We start from the raw sequence: 17,854 nt of genomic DNA on the forward strand, positions 1-17,854 counted from the left end.
ACCCCCTTTCAGGTTGCTCTTTACGGTTCTTCCCCTTTTCCTCCTTAGTTAAGGAAACGTAAAGTACAAAGAGAGGGAGAGTTGCAACCCCCTACCTCTCGCCTCCTCCAACCCCCCTTTCGGTCACTCCGCACCTTCCCTTCCCCGCCTTTCCCCGGCAGCCCTACTGTGTTCCCCGGCTCCTCCTCCTCCCCTTCTCCCCTCCTCCCCTCTCCCGGGCTCCTTCTTTCTTCCTCCTCTCCCCTCCCCCAGACAGGCTTCCCTAGCGCGCTTCCCTTCCCCCGCCTCCCGAACCCGCACCCTCCCCTCCCCCAGCCTCCTGCCTTGTGACACATCCCGGGTCCTCCCGGAGGCGGCAGCAGCGGCAGCAGCAGCGGTAGCAGCAGTAGCCACCACCTCCGCGGGAGCCGCAACACCCGGCTCAGCCTTCCCCCCGGCCCCGCAGCTGCCGCAGCAGTCATGGCTGCTGATGGGGTGGACGAACGCTCGCCTCTGCTGTCAGCATCCCATTCGGGAAATGTCACCCCCACGGCCCCGCCGTACTTACAGGAAAGCAGCCCCAGAGGTAAGGCCAGCATGGACCTTTCTACTTCGTAAGGAAAAGCCTAGAATGTTAAAGACCCGGGAGCTCTAGCTCCGAGGTGGAGGCGATCCTCTCACTTGGGCTGGGAGAGAGGGATGCTGACTGCGCCTTCCCGAGCCAGCGCCTGCTTGCCTGAGAGCTTCCCCTCAGGGCTTTTGGTGGGGTAGGGTGGGGTGTGAGCGTGGGGCGTGAGCGTTGAGTGTGTGCGTGTGTATTTCACCCCTTCTCACCCTCTGGGGTGTGTGTCTGTGTGTGTGTTTCACCACTTCTTACTCAGGGGTACAGGATGTGACATGAATTTCCCAGGCTGGGCTTTACCGTTTCAGAGCAGCCCCTAAGTGCCACTGGAGGAGGTGCAGATCTTTCACGATCATTCATAAATCCTTTCAGATGGCTGAGAAACCCCTAGTACTGCTCACCTTGGGATCTGTCCTTGAAAGGGCTTAGCTTGAAAAATATGCATATTCTACTATCCGCTCTCCCCCGCCCCCCATGCTCTGTTCAATCAGGGAATTGTCTTACCAAAAGGAATAGAATTAATCAATATTCTTAATATGTCTGAAATTTCTGCCCTTCCTTATTACTCCCCCTTCTTAGGAGTATGTGTTAGCTTTCATGGGGAATGAAGAAGTATAGAGAGGAAGATGTAATATTTTTGATGCATATCTGGGTGAGACTGAAATGAACTTACTTATAAAAGTAACCCAAGTTAATACTTCTATTTATTTCCCTTCTCAAGATGGAATAAAAAAAGATTTGACAGCTCATGGATCTGAAGAAGTGTGTGTGTGTGTGTGTGTGTGTGTGTGTGTGTGTGTGTGGTGGGGGTCGTTTAGCAAACTATTCAAAGATTTATCTTTGTTCTAAGCCTTTTAGTGGCTTCTATAGTAGAAAGAAGGTGGAGTCAGGATTTATAGAAAAGGGAAGGCAAGGCTTGAAAAAACCACTTAGAGTTGTGAAAAGAATGGTCAAATATGGCACTTGCAAATGCAGCTTAAGTGCATCTCTCTCTCTTTTTGGCTGAATATGAGAGGAGTTTAAAAACCCAAGGAGACAAATGGTAATGCTTTTGAAAATATAGGCAGATCGTGTTTCTTGTAACACAACTTTTTCTAAGTTCAAGTCTGGAATTGGAGCCAGTTGTAGAGCAGGTTGAACTTGATTCGTATTTAAAATTTCCACTTCATGTATAACAACTTTAAAAGGAACAATCTAGGTCTTAATCAACACCTAACAAGAAACAGGACAAAGGAAAAATATGTTTAGCTGTGAATAATTCAGTGTGATCAATGAGTTGAGAAGTAAGGTGCAAAATGGAATAGAAACTCACCTACAGAAACCCACTAGTCGTGTTTGTATTAAACTTCTGTCAAAGGGGGCGCCTGGGTGGCTCAGTGGGTTAAAGCCTCTGACTTCCGCTCAGGTCATGATCCCAGGGTTCTGGGATCAAGCCCCGCTTCTGGCTCTCTGCTCAGCGGGAAGCCTGCTTCCCTCTCTCTCTCTGCCTGCCTCTCTGCCTACTTGTGATCTCTGTGTGTCAAATAAATAAATAAAATCTTAAAAAATAAATAAATAAACTTCTGTCAAAGGATATCAGTTGGGGGAATTTCCTTTAATGCAGAAATTTGATATAAATTTTTCACTGTTACCTAAATTGGATGGTCTAGAATAAGTTTAAATACTTATAAATGAATGTTTCAACTTCATCAAATCACCCTTAAAGGCAAAATATTTGCCATTTATTAAAAGACAAAGTTTGGATTTAAGCAACTGTCCTATAATAGATTTTCATGCCTTCTATCTTACGTCTTTGTTTTTGTGTTTTTAGTCATAGTGGCTAAATTATTCCCCCAAAATATTCATGCTTATGGACCTGTTTATGGGTTTCTTTTTTTTTTTTAAAGATTTTATTTATTTATTTGACAGAGAGAGATCATAAGTAAATGGAGAGGCAGGCAGAGAGAGAGAGGGAAGCAGGTTCTCTGCCGAGCAGAGAACCCGATGCGGGACTCGATCCCAGGACCCTGAGATCATGACCTGAGCCGAAGGCAGCGGCTTAACCCACTGAGCCACCCAGGCGCCCCTGTTTATGGGTTTCTTTATCATTTGCCATATATTTGACTAATCTGATAAGACCCCCTCAAACTACACAATAAGGTAGAAATTGCCTTCAGCCCCTGAGAAAAAAGTTTCATTCCAGATAGTTAAATAACTGAAGAAATTCAATGTATTAAAGAACAAAATTCAACTGAGTACATTTTAAAGATCTTATGGGCTTTATTTGATTCGTGACACTAAAGCATCCCATCCAGCAGATAGAAATGAGGTCCATCCAGCAGATAGAAAGGAGTTTCAAAAAGGTGAGCTAAATGAAAGACTTCCCCAGGCAGAAGGGAGTGGGGAAAAGGAAGTTATACTGGCAAAAAAGTGGATTGGTTGTGGGAAGATCACTTTCCTTTGGGGCATGGCAGTGGTCTAACAGGCACATGACCTCACTAGCGCTAATAAGGTAGTTCCTGACTGACTTTAAGAGTCGCTTCCTGGGAGAAGCCAAAGTGTAACTAAGTCTCTCTGGTTGGTGAGATGGAGCTTAGCAAAGTGCCTCCATTTTGAGCCTGTTCTCTTGTTTTTAACAAATGATTTAGCAAAAAGCCCTTTCTGCCTTATGGTAGACTACATATATATTTTTTTAAACTGGTGAATAAGACAGGTTAGATGATTTAGATAATTAAAAAACACTGAGTTCACGTGGCATAATACTTAGGAAGCAAGGAGCATAATTGAGATGTAAAGACATTTTATGAATTGACATTTTTGTCAGAATATCTTTTCTTGAATGACAAATAAGCATCTTCATAAATATTTTGGGTAATACATAAGATCTGATTCTAGGAGACCAATGTTATTTACTCCTTCATTGATTCATCGGGCAGCATGATGTGCCCCAGACTGCTCTAGGTCAACAAGACTGACCAAACCCATCCCTTCTTGAAGCCCATGTTGAGGTGGGAAAAAAGAATAAAGAAACAGAGGACTGAATTATTACTGTAGGAAACACTCTGGTGCTAGACCAGATGTTTTCAGTAGTTGACAAGAATTAGAGTTGAGGGTTGGGATTCAAAAGACCAGAATAGAATGTACTTTTTGATAATGAACTTTGGCTTATGATATCATTCATAATTACACAGACTTTTTTTTTTTAAGTAGCTAAGAGCCATAACTAGTGAATATTTTCTTCAATTGAACGCTTTGCTATTTGTGTCACCACCTAAGAACGGGAATGTTAGCTCTTACTCTGAGATGAAATGTTCTATTTTAATTTTATTTATTTATTTTTTATTTTTATGTTTTTAAGATTTTTTAATTTATTTGTCAGAGAGAGTGAGAGAGATTGAGAGAGAGCATGAGCAAGGGGGAGGGGAAGAGGGGGAAGCAGGCTCCCCACTGAGCAAGAAGCCCAAGGCAGGACTCAGTCCCAGGACTCTGTGATCATGACCTGAGCCAAAGGCAGATGCTTAACCAACTGAGCCAACCAGGTGTCCTGAAACATTCCATTTAAAGTTAAAAGATGGTGAAGTGTTTATTTATAAACAGGTTATTGATAATGTAGTAGAAAGCAGTATTTTGCATTTGGTTTTAGCACAGTGAAAATCATGTGTGGTCTGTGTAACAGTCCACCTGTGTTTCTAAGTGGAATGCTTCTAGTGGTCTTTACTGTTAGTATTGGATTCCTGTATAGAGTAGGAGATCACCTTTCCTATGACTAAAACACTATTTGGTACATATGTCACCCTTTGTAAAGGCATAGAAATTAAAATCAAAGACAGTTTTAGGCTCATTTGAAAAAAAAGATTGAGGAGCGTCTGCCTGTGGCTCAGGTCATGATCTCAAGGTCCTGGGATCAAGCCCCACGTCAGGCTCTCTGCTGGGCAGGAGGCCTGCTTCTCCCTCTCCCACTCCCCCTGTTTGTGTTCCCTCTTTCACTGTCTCTGTCAAATAAATAAATAAAATCTCTCTTAAAAAAAAAAAAGATTGGAAAAAATACCACAAAGCTTACACAATTTGCTATATTTAATGGATTTGTTTATTATTTAATTTTACAAGTAGGATATGGCAAAAGAATATGACCGTTACATTTATAAGACTTCCTCTGTGAAAATAGTTTATGTTTGGGGTTGTCTATTTATCTATGTATTTACTATGGTAATGTGATTATCTACTTCACTACAATTTTAAAGGAATTGTTATACAGAGACAGTTTCATTTACTTAATTTCTGTCATTCATTCAGCAAAGAAATATTTGAGTACTAGCCAAGCTCTGTGTTACCACAAGAGATGGGATGGGAAAAACAGATATGACCTCTCTTCCAGTTTAATGGAGGATATTGAGACATAAATTACATAATCATTTGAACAAATGCAAAGTGCAGTGGGGTTGAGGATAGTGCCAGAAATGTATCCAGTGCTGTGAAAGTATATAATAAAAAGATTTAACCTGGTTAGGGAAGGCCAGAAAAGCTTTCCTGAGGCTTCACTGAGGTTTTTAAAGTTGAACTAGGCAAAGGCAGGGCCTGGGAGAACATCCTAGACTAAGAAAACACTATGTACAAAAGCCTTTGGGTGGATGGAGTATGGTAAGTACAAGGAGCTGAAACAAGGCCAGCGTGGCTAAAGTGAAAGCACCAATAGGGAATATATTGCGATTTGGGATTGGAGAAGTGGGTGTGGTTGATAGTCTCCAAGACCCGCCTCTCCCTCCAAAGAATCCTGCTTTTTGATATTCAAGTCCTTGGGTAGGTCCCCTCCTTGATTCTGGACTGATCTTGTGATTCAATTTTGACTTATAGAATAAAGCAAAAGAGAGCGGAATGACTTTGGAGACTAGATCATAAGAGGTCTTGCAGCTTTTGCCTTGGTTTCTTATAAAGTGCACCCTGAAGAAAGTAACTTGTCTTGTAAGAATTTGAATGCACTGAGACTACCTTGCTTTGAGGAATCCCTAACTGCCACTTGGAGAGGCTACATGGAGAGAGGGATGCCTGACCAGCTCTCAGACGTGTAAGTGAAGAAACCATATTGGATGCCCAGCCCAGCTAGGCTTTCAGATGATTCCAACCCAAGCCAAATTCTTACCGTACCTGCGTGATAGAGTCTAGATGATTACCATTCAGCTCAGGCGGAACAATCCAGACTCATGAAAGGTAGTATTAAACTGTTGTTTTAAGTCACTAAGTTTTGGGGTGGTGTGTTCTGCACCAACAGATGACCAGAACAATACGTATTGCTCAGTCCAGGCAGGGTATTTTTGGTCATGTTGAGAAATTTTGCCTTCAGCAAAGGGATGCTCTGGTTAGATCATTATTATTATTATTATTATTAAAATTGAAATATAGCTGACACACGTTACATTCATTTTTGGTGAAGAACACAGTGATTCGTGTTTATGATATGCTATCTCACCACACGTGTGGCTATCATCTGTCACCATACATTATGGCAGTACCATGGATTATATTCCCTGTGCCATACCTCTTATCCATGTGACTTATTCATTCCATAATTAGAAGCCCATATCTACTCCCTTTCTCCATTTTACCCACCCTCATAGCTCCCATCCTCTCCCCCCGACCACCATCAGTTTGTTCTATGTATTTATAGATCCGTTTTTACTATTTTTTTTTTCAGATTCCATATATAAGTGAGCTCATACAGTATTTGTCTTTGTCTTATTTCACTTAGCATAATACTATCTTGGTCCATCCATATTGTCATAAATGGCAATATCTTGTTCTTTTTTTATGGCTGAATAATATTTGATTGTGTGTGCGTATACATACCACATCTTCTTTATCCATTCCTATGTTGATGGACACTTACGTTGCTTCCGCATCTTAGCTATTGTGAATAATGCTGCAGTGAACATGGGAGTGCATATATCTTTTTGAATTAGTGTTTTCATTTTCTTTTGGTAAATACCCAGTAGTGGATGGAATTACTAGATCATATGCTATTTCTATTTTTAATTTTTTGAGAAACAATACTATTTTCCACAGTGGTTGCACCAACTTACATTCCCACCAACAATGCATGAGAGTTCCTTTTTCTCCACATCCTCACTAACACTTGTTGCTTCTTGTGTTTTAGATACTAACCTTACTGACAGGTGTAAGGTGATAGCTCATTGTGGTTTTGCTTTGCATTTCTCTGATGACTAGTAATGTTGATCATCTATTCATGTGTTTGTTGACCATCTGTATGTCTTCTTTGGGAAAAAGTCTGTTTTTTAAAAGGATTTTATTTATTTGACAGAGAGCAAGCACAGACAGAGGGAGTGACGGAGAGAGAGAGAAGCAGGTTCCCCACTGAGCAAGGAGCCTGACGCCGGGTTTGATTCCAGGACTCTGGGATCATAACCTGAACCGAAAGCAAATACTTAACCACCTGAGCCACCCAGGTGCCCCAGAGAAATGTCTATTTTTTTTTTTAAGATTATTTATTTATTTATTTGACAGAGATAGAGACACACAGCGAGAGAGGGAACACAAGCAGGGGGAGTGAGAGAGGGAGAAGCAGGTTTCCCACTGAGCAGAGAGCCCAATGTGGGGCTTGATCCCAGGACCTCTGGATCATGACCTGAGCCGAAGGCAGACGCTTAACGACTGAAACACCCAGGTGCCCCAAAATATCTATTTTTTATTTTTTAAATCAGTCTATTTCTGTATTAGAGAGTGAATGAGAGGGGAGCGATAGGTTGAGGATAGAATGAGGATAGATGGCTCGGGCGGCTACCATCTGATTCACGCAGATCTGGTAAACTGCGATGACAGCAGGGCTCCAGGCAGTGGTGGAGGTGGAGAGACAAGATGATGTTACGAAAGTAAAGATGGCTTCTTGTAGATTGGCTGTGAGAGTAAGAGGAAAGCGGCAAGGATATCTCCCAGAGTTCTGGTGTCCACAGCCTGATGGTGTCATTGCCTATGCTGAGACAGAGAACACCAGAAGAGCATTAGGTTTTGGGGAACACAGATCATGAGCTTAGTTTTAGCTATGATACATTTAAGATGTTTTCAAATATCCAGGAAGAGATGGCAGATAGGCAATTGCTTCCACAGGTGTAGACCAGAGAAACGAGGCCTGGGCCGAAAAATAGAAAACTATGTTATTGACATATTGGTAACAACTAAATACATGGATGTCAGTTCAGAACTTCCCAAGGCCCCACCCGGTGTGCCATGCAATGTGCTGAGAGAACATACAAGGATTAAGATATGAGTTCTCCTCCGTTCTTAGAACAGCAGAGGCCTCCAGCTCTGCATGACTATAAATATATTGTCACTTTCTCTGGGTACTGAAATGGAAAAAAGTTGGGGGAGCTATGTATGAAACTACTTAGGGAGACAAAATAAAATAAAAAGAAGAGAGCCTAGGACGGAGCTTTGTGAAACTCCCACATTCAACAACCAGTTAGAGGAAGATAAGTCTCCAAAGAGACTGAGAAGTAGCTTCCAGGCAGGTGGGAGGAAAACCGAAAGACTAATATCACAGAGTCAAGGAGGAGAGAACACCTCCAAGAAAGAAGTGGTCAAACATGTCAAAAACTGCAAAAAAAGAGCAAATAGTTAAGGACTCAAAAATGTCTTTTGAACTAGTGACCTCAGTGAGAGTTGTTTCTATGTGTTTATATTCAAATCCTTTGTAAAGAATTGAAGCATTATTCATTTCCATCTAATGTAGTATTCTAATGTGGATTTACTTTAATTGTAAAATCAAAGCCACTTCACTTCCAAGAAGAGGCTAATAATATTCCCTTATTCTGAAACACTTGGGTTTCCTATGTAACATAATTAAAAGGGCCTTGTCCTTTTCTTTTCACCTTTGTCTCACTTTTTAAAAATGTGTAAATTTGAAATTGCTTGACAAAATGTTTTCAGTGGCTAGAAAATAAATTGGCTTCTGGTTTAAGAGATAAGTTATTTACTATGTACTCCTGTACTCCTCACTTAGAAACTGCATAGTAAATAAGGTATCTTTTTAGTGACCCTCTTCTATCCTCTACCTGGAAAAATCTAAAGTTAGAACTGGTGCCTTAAAGTGGGGCAAAGTCTCATTTCACTTAGAACTAAGTTCTGTACTAGACTAGAATTTTATTGATTGTCTTAGTTCAGGCTGCTGTCACTGAATACCATACACGGGATGGCTTAAACACCAAATACTTATTTCTCACAGTCTTGGAGGTTGGGCGGTCCAAGATCAAAGTGCCAACAGATTCCGTGTGTGGTGAGAGCTGGTGTCCAGGTTGCAGAGTGCTGACTTCCTGTATCCTCCTCACATGGTGGAGAGAGCATGAGAGCGCTCTCTCATTCCTTTCCTAACAGCACTAAACTCATGCATGAGGGCTCTGCTCTCATGACCCGGTTACCTCCCATAGGCCCCACCTCCTACAACTCTCACGTTGAGGTCGAGAGGTTCGACCTGAATTTTGAGGGGACATAAAGGCTCAGTCCATTGCACTGAGAGTTTTCGAATATATTTCGGCAGTCTATCACATTTCAGAACCTCCTTGCATCCTTGCAGAGTTCAGGGTTTGCTGTGGATTGGCAGGAAAAGAAAATGTAGACCCAGGGATCTACACCACATGCTTAACCCACTATAAGATTAACTTTTCATTTGCCAAGGGTTCTGAAACCTGCTGGAAGCCAGGTTGTCACAGTGAGTGGAGATAGATGAGGCATATTTGAGAGCAGCTACCTGCCACTCTGTGAAGGCCTCTATAGGGGTGTGCACCAGCTGTGATACTGAGCAAGGAGGGTCTTGCTGAAGCTTGATTTCGTGATATGCTGAAGCTCAGGCCGTGCTTAGTAGAGTTTTTTCATATCGGTTCTTGAATTAAAATCTGTTTCACTGAGGCCACATCTTTAAGGGAAAATAGAGCCTAAACATTGGTGAAGGGTATCTGCCTCCAGCTGTCCAGAATTGTGGCAAGCCCTTTTCCTAGTCTCATCCTTTCCTATTATTTGGCAGGAATCAGCCTCCATGATCTTTTTTTATTCTATTTTATAATGCCCACATTTCCTCCTGGCTCTGGCTCTACCCAGCATCTTTAATACATTAATCAAGATGTGTTTCATTCAGTCAGTCATCCTTTCAAATATTTGAGTGCCTATTATATTGTTTCAGATTTCTGGGAGCCTTCATTCCCATTAGAGTTACGTCCAGGGAGCACTATAATTTCCGAGCGTGCAGAAAATAAAGCAGGGCATGAGAGTGGAGGGGGGGCTGGCTGCATGGGGAGTGTTTCAGATTGCTTTGGGAAAGAGACCTCGGAGATGACAATTGCTCAGAGACCTGAAAAATTAGTTGGGATCAACCATTGGAAGACAGAGGAGGAATGTGCCAGGCCACTGGAACAGCAAGTATAAAACACGATGCTGTTTCAAACCATGGCAGGCAGTGGGCTAGAGCATGGTGACTTAGGGGCTAAATATGGCAGAAGGGACCGGGGGACTGGACTAGGGAAGACAAAGGAGATTTCTTAGGTTACCATCAGAGATCTGACTGTGTTCTGAGGGTAATGGAAAGCCATGGAGGGGTTTGGAGCAAAGGAGAGATGTGAAATACTTTGTTTTTAAGAAAATCATCCTGGGGTACCTGGATGGCTCAGTCTGTTAAGTATCCAACTCTTCATTTCAGCTCAGGTCATGATCTCAGGGTTTTGAGACTAAGCCCTACATTGGCCTCCATGCTGGGTGTGGAACCTGCTCACAATTCTCTCTCTACCACTCCCTCTGCCTCTTACCCCCTTAAAGAAAAATAAAAGGAAAATCATCCTGGTTGGTTTGTGGAGAATGGATTATTGGGGGGAAAATAAGATACTAAGAAGACCTGAGACTAATCAGGAGGCTGTTAATGTGGCATAGGCACGAGGTGATGGTGGTCTGAACCAGGGTGGAGGTGATGGAAACAGTGGGATGGGGTTGGATTCAGGCCATATTAAACATAGAGCAGCAGGACGTGCTCTTGGATTGAATCAGTTGAAAGAAAGGAGTCACAAATCTCCAGAAATGACCCAAGCAACTGGGAAAAAACTGTGCTTTTTTTCTAAGATAGATAAACAGGAGAAGGAGTTAGGTATGGAGGGCAGGGGAAAGGATAGTGGAAATCAATATTCTGTTTTAGACACATTGAGTTTTTGAAGTACCTTTAGTCCTCACTTAGTTGGAGGTGTTAAGTAGGCAGCTGGATGCACAAGTCTGGAGGGTAAGGAGACATCAGGGCTGGAGAGTAAATGTTATTCGCAATTATTTATCACCCATGTGATAATACTCATTGTGGTGAGAGGAGATGCTCCCGATTTCCCATTTATTTCCAAGGACTCTGCATGTTGTTTTCAGGAATGTCAAACTTTTAGGGTAGAGCATTCTGTTAAAGTCTTGCAAGATTTCCAGATGGATACAGATGTTAGCCAGATGGATACAGATGTTAGAGAGGCGAGTTAGCCAGATGGATGTTCATAACTGTCTTTGAGGGCAATAAGCAACTCTCTGGGAAGTGATCCAAATGGGGAAAAGCAGACAACACTGGAAACAGCTTTGAGCTAGCTGCTTTGTGTTTTACTCTTGTGAGGATGAAGAGATGTTGCATACACTGGGAATGACATCCTTTTAACAGCTCTTTTTTTTTTTAACCTTTTTTTTTTAGATTTTTATTTTTTTATTTGACAAAGATCACAAGCAGGCAGAGAGGCAGGCAGAGAGAGAGGGGAAGCAGGCTTCCCGCTGAGCAGAGAGCCCGATGTGGGGCTCGATCCCAGGACTCCGAGATCATGACCTGAGCCGAAGGCAGAGACTTAACCCACTGAGCCACCCAGGCGCCCCAATAGATTTGTTTACTGAAATGTTTGAGGGGACTTTTTTTTTTTTCCCCTTTAACAGCTCTGAAGACGGAATATATTCTACCTGTTGTTTTCTGTTCTTTCGAGACAACTTCTCTACTTTTTTTGTGGGGGGAAGGTGGGGAGATACACTGGAGTTTGTGTTGCTTTGGCACTCTTCTAGATTCTTTCCTTTCCTTGATTGCTGTTGTAAAGTGAATTTCTTTTTCTCTGTAAGAATTAAAAAAAAAAAAAAGTGTAAAAGAAATGGAAAGCATGGCTCCTCTTCCTGGCCTTCAGGTAAGTTTGTCAAGCATCATGTAACTGAATCCCTTTATAGTGTCAGAGGTGATCTGGCCACCAGGTAGGGTTTAGGCTGTGGGACCTGACACTTGAGTTCTCTCTGCCAGTGATCAGCTGCTGACCTTAGAATAGTTACTTTGCATCTCTGTACCTCAGTTTCCTACCTGATAAGAAGTGATTTAGTATGTTCCTTTTTGGTTTTATATTCTATGACACAGTTGTTCTTGGTAAGGAATCTAGATACACCTAGGAGAATATATCTATAACTTTATAAAGTATAGGTGGTTATTATCTTACCGCACTGTTTCACTTAAATTCCTATTCCATTGTCCTTTGAAAATAGGAAAGATAGCATATTGAACATTAAAGAGTATCACTTGGCTCTTTTGAGCATTGGAAGACCAACTAGCATGGAGTATTTTATTCTGTAGAATGTATTTGTATGTACCACCTGACTGGTTAGGGCGTTCTATCAAAGCATGTATTTCTAAAGGTTATGGGAAAATCTTTCTTCCTTCCATACTTGGTCAATTTGAGATATTTAAGCATGGTAGACTCATAATAGGGATTTTAAAACCATGTACAAGAAAGCCTCTAATTGTTCAGCATTTGACCACATGATTTCTACCGAAGGAAAATTTGGGGGAAGGTATGTGACAAGATGAAATTTTATAGTTTCCAGAGATTAAATGCTAAGATTTCTCAATGTGAAATGGGAGTAGATTTTTTTTAAAGATTTTATTTATTTGTCAGAGAGAGAGACCGTGAGAGCAGGGAGAGTGGCAGGCAGAGGGAGAAGCAGGCTCTCTAGCAAGCAGGGAGCTCCATGTGGGACTTGATCCCAGGACTCTGGGATCATGACCTGAGCCAAAGGCAGACGCTAAACTGACTGAGCCACCCAGGAATCCCAGTAGTGAGTAGATTTAAAGTGAGAAGACTTTCACAAACTCCTGAGTCGTTATTAATCTTAGGCCATAGGATGTTTCCCAAAAAACACTGACTTCTACTGAGCTGAATGGATTCTACCAGTTAATACAAAAATATTTCGAAAATTTATAGGAAAATGATTTTTCAAATTTACAGAATTCAGGGATCCCATTCTCATGATTCTCCATATGGAATACTTTGCCATGCTCAACCAAAGAGTATCTGTATTTGTTACCAGCCCTAAATGAAGACATAGGTTATTATTAAACAATAAGACGACCTAAGTGCTATGTGTTAGAGCATGCCCCACATCTCTGTACAGGTCCTTGCCCTTTCGCCTTGTGTTTCACTGTGCTTGATTTGATCCATTCCTCCAGCCTGTCAAAGTCTTTTTTTTTTTTTTTTTAAGATTTTATTTATTTATTTGACAGACAGAGATCACAAGTAGGCAGAGAGGCAGGCAGAGAGAGAGAGGAGGAAGTAGGCTCCCCACTGAGCAGAGAGCCTGATGTGGGGGGTCGATCCCAGGACCCCAGGATCATGACCCGAGCCGAAGGCAGAGGCTTTAACCCACTGAGCCACCCAGATGCCCCTCCAGCCTGTCAAGGTCTTAATGAGGGGGAATTTTTCCAAAAAAATGGAAAACACATCACTGTGTGTACATGCTTTTCCTTAAGACCATACTCATTGCCCCATACTGGTATCACTTACTAGTCACTTTTAGTCTTTTCTAGGTAAGAATATACTGTTTACTTCCTATGAGTTGATGAGTAGGAAAGGGACTTTGGAATCTAAAACATTCACATTCTGCTCATTCATCAAAGCCATTTTCTTTTATATAATCTTCTCTAATCTCTATTACTGGAAGATCTATGTTCCCAAAGCAGTATCTCTCAACATTAACATTTCCATTTCCACTTTATTTTATTTTATTTAACAGAATGAACTTGAAAAGGGGGTGAAGGGCAGAAAGAGAGGGAAAGAGAGAGAATCCTAAGCAGACTCCATGCTCACCTTGGAGCCCCACATGGGCTTATTTATTCACTAAATATCTTTATGTACTTACTGTATGCTTAAAAATAAATATAAATAAATAAAAAATAAATAAAAATAGATATGCTTAAAAATAAATAAGTTCATGTCACTCCATTTTTGTGTCTGATTTTGCTTAGATTTATGGTGAATATGTGCCAAATTCCAAAATTATGAAACTGTTGACTTCATCTAGAATCTTTGTAATCCCTACATCATGTTTTAAATGGGTGAAATATTTTAAGAAAATTCTGAGGGACCCCTGGGTGGCTCGGTTGGTTAAGCCGCTGCCTTCTGCTCAGGTCAAGATCCCAGGGTCCTGGGATCAAGTCCTGAATTGGGCTCCTTGCCCAGCGGGGAGCCTGCTTCTCTTTCTGCCTCTGCCTGCCACTCTGCCTGCTTGTGCTCTCTCTCTCTGACAAATAAATAAATGAAATCTTTGGGGTGCCTGAGTGGCTCAGTGGGTTAAAGCCTCTGCCTTCAGCTCCGGTCGTGATCTCAGGGTCCTGGGATCGAGCCCCGCATCGGGCTCTCTGCTCAGCAGGGAGCCTGCTTCCCCCCTCTTTCTCTGCCTGCCTCTCTGCCTGCTTGTGATCTCCCTCTCTGTCAAATAAACAAAATCTTAAAAAAAAAAAAATACTGAGTATATATAAAAAGAATATACTGAGTATAATACCATCTAATTATGCTGGACCTTGGGTTTTTGTTTTTAAGATTTTATTTATTCATTTGACACAGACAGAGAGAGTGAGCACAAAGAGGGGAGTACAAGCAGGAAGAGAGGCAGTGGGAGAGGGAGAAACTGGCTCCCTGCTGAGGAGGAAGCCGGACTGGGCTTGATCCCAGGACCCAGAGATCATGACCTGAGCTGAAGGCAGACACTTAACCCACTGAACCACCCAGGTGCCCATTTTTGTTTTTGTTTTTGTTTTTGTTTTTTAACGTAATCTCTATGCCCAAAGTGGGGTTTGAACTCACAAACCTGAGATCAAGAGTCACATGCTCTCTACTGACAGAGCCAGCCAGGTGCCCTGATTATGTTGGAACTTAACATTCTGCCATGCAATATCATATATTGAAGCAAATAAAATTACAAATCTGGTTAAATTTTTTTCTCTTCCCCATGGTTAAATTTTTTTCTCTTCCCCATATACTGAGGTCATTTTCCCTTCTCAAATTCTCTCTTATCTAAAATGTCTTGTAACAGATTTGGGCTCAGTTATAGTTGACTATATTTTATAACTGATTTATGAATATTTATAACCTTTAAGTTATCATTTAGTGTGTATACTTAGTTATATGTAAAGGAGTGTCTTCCTTTCTTTTGGAAATGCACAGTCTTTAAAAAATGTAGATACAGGGATGCCTGGGTGGCTCAGTGGGTTAAAGCCTCTGCTTTTGGCTCAGGTCATTATCCCAGGGTCCTGGGATCGAGCCCCACATCAGGTTTTCTGCTCCGCGGAGAGCCTGCTTCCTCCTCTCTCTCCCTGCCTGCCTCTCTTGCCTACTTGTAATCTCTGTCTGTCAAATAAATAAATAAAATCTTAAAAAAAAATAAAAAATGTAGATACATAGTAAAAATGAGCTGTCTCCGAAGAATGACAGAATAGGAGTTCTTTACCTCCTTAGGCTATAGGAGAAGTTTCTTAATTTCTAGGCAAGTGCATTTTTTGCCCTGGGAACAACAAGTTGTTTTTCTGTACTGAAAAACATATTTTTCTTGAAACACATGCTTTCTTGGAAGCAGTATTGCAAATAACAAATTATAAATGTGGCCTTCCATGTAAACAGTATAATTGTACATAAATCATGTCAGAAAAAAATTGCATCTTTTGAAATCAAAATAAATATAATAGTTGATAAAGTGAAAGAAGAATACATAACTTGGGGCCCCTGGGTGGCTTGGTTGGTTAAGCATCTGCCTTCAGTTTAGGTCATGATCTCAGGGTCCTGGGATTGAGCTCCCCCCCAACCCCCCATCAGGCTCCCTGATCTAGGGAGAGCCTACTTCTCCCTCTCCCTCTTGGGGCTCTGCTCCCCCTGCGCTGTCTCTCTCTTTCTATCAAATAAATAAAATCTTAAAAAAAAAAAAGGAATACATAACTTATTCACTGTTAATACTTGAAGAAAGCTTAGTGCTCCAGATGAAATGCATTATTAGAATGAGGCAGAAATGTTGCCGTATGGGAAACAGCGAGGTCAGTCAGAAGCTTTTGTCATCCAGGAACTGGTCATTGGCAGGTCATTGGGCATTTCTTGCCAGCATCTCCAGTTATGTGGCAGTGTTTTGATAGGGTCCAAATGCCTGAGACCATGAAGGGAGGGACAGACAAAAGCTTAATAGCTCAGAGTGGAATTCAGTTCTCATCAGTACCTGCTGGATAAGAACGCCTGGTTTGCTATTGCTGTGGGACGTGCAGTCAGCCAGCACACATTAGCTCTTACAGGCAACATCAGAGGCATTCGGATGTAGATGGATGTTGGTTCCAAGCTGATATTACAACCACACTCAGTAAGGTTTGGCTGTTTTTCTAGAGCTGCTGTTCGGAGAAAGGAGTTAAAGGTAACAATTTGGAGAAAGGCTGCAGTATTGCAGGAAAGCTAAACTGTACTGGAATGACTCTACCACCGGCCTCCTCTCCCCTTGCCCCCACCCTGCACCCCTGATGCACACTCTGCCTAGTTAGGGTTAGATGCCCTCTTCCGTGCTTGCAAAGCCCCTGTACCCATCCTTATCAGAGCACTTTCCACACCCAGTTGGACTTGCACTTTTGCTGTCTTTCTCCATGTTAAGAACACGAGCCCTGCAAGCCCTGGAGTCTCACTCCCTGAGGTGTTTCTGATGTACCTCCAACTCTGCGCCCTGCTCACAGTACATGCGTGTGACCCACGGACTGCTCACTCCCTCCCGGGAACCCACCGCAGAGTGCCTGGTGGGCTGCTGCTTTCCTCCTGAATAGAGCTGAAGATCTCTTCACTTTCTCTGGCCTCAGAGCTCATGGTGGGGCTCTGTATCACATCCTCAGCTACAAACCTGGGATTGCCCAGGATTGCCCAGCAGCCCAACGTAGAAAAAAAGTGAATCGATGTAGTAGGGTGTGGGCGTGCACGTTTCATCTGATAAATTCACTCCAACATTCTAATATCCTAAACCTTTGATTCTTCTTCTGCGCCATGCTGGGGATGTTCTGACATCCCAGCTCTGTTGAACGTAAGGCCAAATCTCACCAACAGACAAGGAAACGGATAGAGAGCTACTTCCAGCTTTAAAACTAACATCCAATCCGGAGTATCTGCCTACTGCACCCATATAATTAAATTTGGCTCAACTCAGTGTTAAGTCCCATCCTTTTTGGTTTAATGCCCTTGGGATCTACCCCCACACGTATTCTCCAGGTTTTTGAACATATATATTTTCAAAACCTTGTAATTTTCTTGATGTATAAGCTAGTATGTCCTGAGTCATGCTTTCGACTTGTCCTCCTGGAACGTGTTGAGTTCTGAGCTTAGTTCTGTGTTTTGAGGCAACCACGGGAGAGGATGAGTTTTAAGGAGGATGACTGTCCACTCCTGAGACAGTTTTCCTGTAAGGGAAGGCTTGTCTCTTCAAACACAAGGAGAAAAGCAGCTTTCTACTCATTAAGGGAGGCTCAGAGGGACTCCGGGTTTCTCATTTCTGTTTGGCTACAACCAGATGCCTCTATTCCATGTTTCAGGGGTCCACTCCTTCACAATCAGCATTCCAACTTTCACAGGAGAGCTTGGTACGGCTGTGGATTTACCTGACATAATTTTGCAGTCTACACTATTAAATTTGTGTTTGATTTACAGCAGTGTAAGCCCTGTGACAATTGGACATAAGGGTTACTTCTAGGGCTGCAGTAGAAGTTCTCTGGGTTCTCTGACTATGACTTGAGCTGAGAGTTTAAAGACTGAGCTTCCCATTTTCTTTCTGTAAATGCTCCAAGGTATTCATAGGAATCCACCCCATATCACAACCTGGATAGTAATTATTCCTGCCCTAATGGTCTAGTGAAGTAGCCATAACCATCACAGTCATCTTCAGGGAATAATCTGACTCATCAGGATGCCACTGAGAGCCACCAATTTCTACCTTACTGTGTCTGTCCCACTGGTG

The 17,854-nt window shown here is 42.2% G+C and overlaps 1 protein-coding gene across 1 annotated transcript in view; it reads left to right on the top strand.

Annotated features, from left to right (window-relative positions):
• The first annotated feature begins 261 nt into the window (after positions 1–261).
• Positions 262–17,854, top strand: part of PIP4P2 (phosphatidylinositol-4,5-bisphosphate 4-phosphatase 2) — a 59,849-nt gene continuing 42,256 nt past the window's right edge. Inside the window, exon 1 of the mRNA XM_047728185.1 lies at positions 262–565. Coding sequence (XP_047584141.1) covers positions 460–565 — 106 coding nt within the window. The 5' untranslated portion in view covers positions 262–459. The remainder of the gene's footprint in view (positions 566–17,854) is intronic.

This window comes from Lutra lutra, chromosome 4, assembly GCF_902655055.1.
Source record: "Lutra lutra chromosome 4, mLutLut1.2, whole genome shotgun sequence".
In the NCBI taxonomy this organism is placed as follows: Eukaryota; Metazoa; Chordata; class Mammalia; order Carnivora; family Mustelidae; genus Lutra; species Lutra lutra.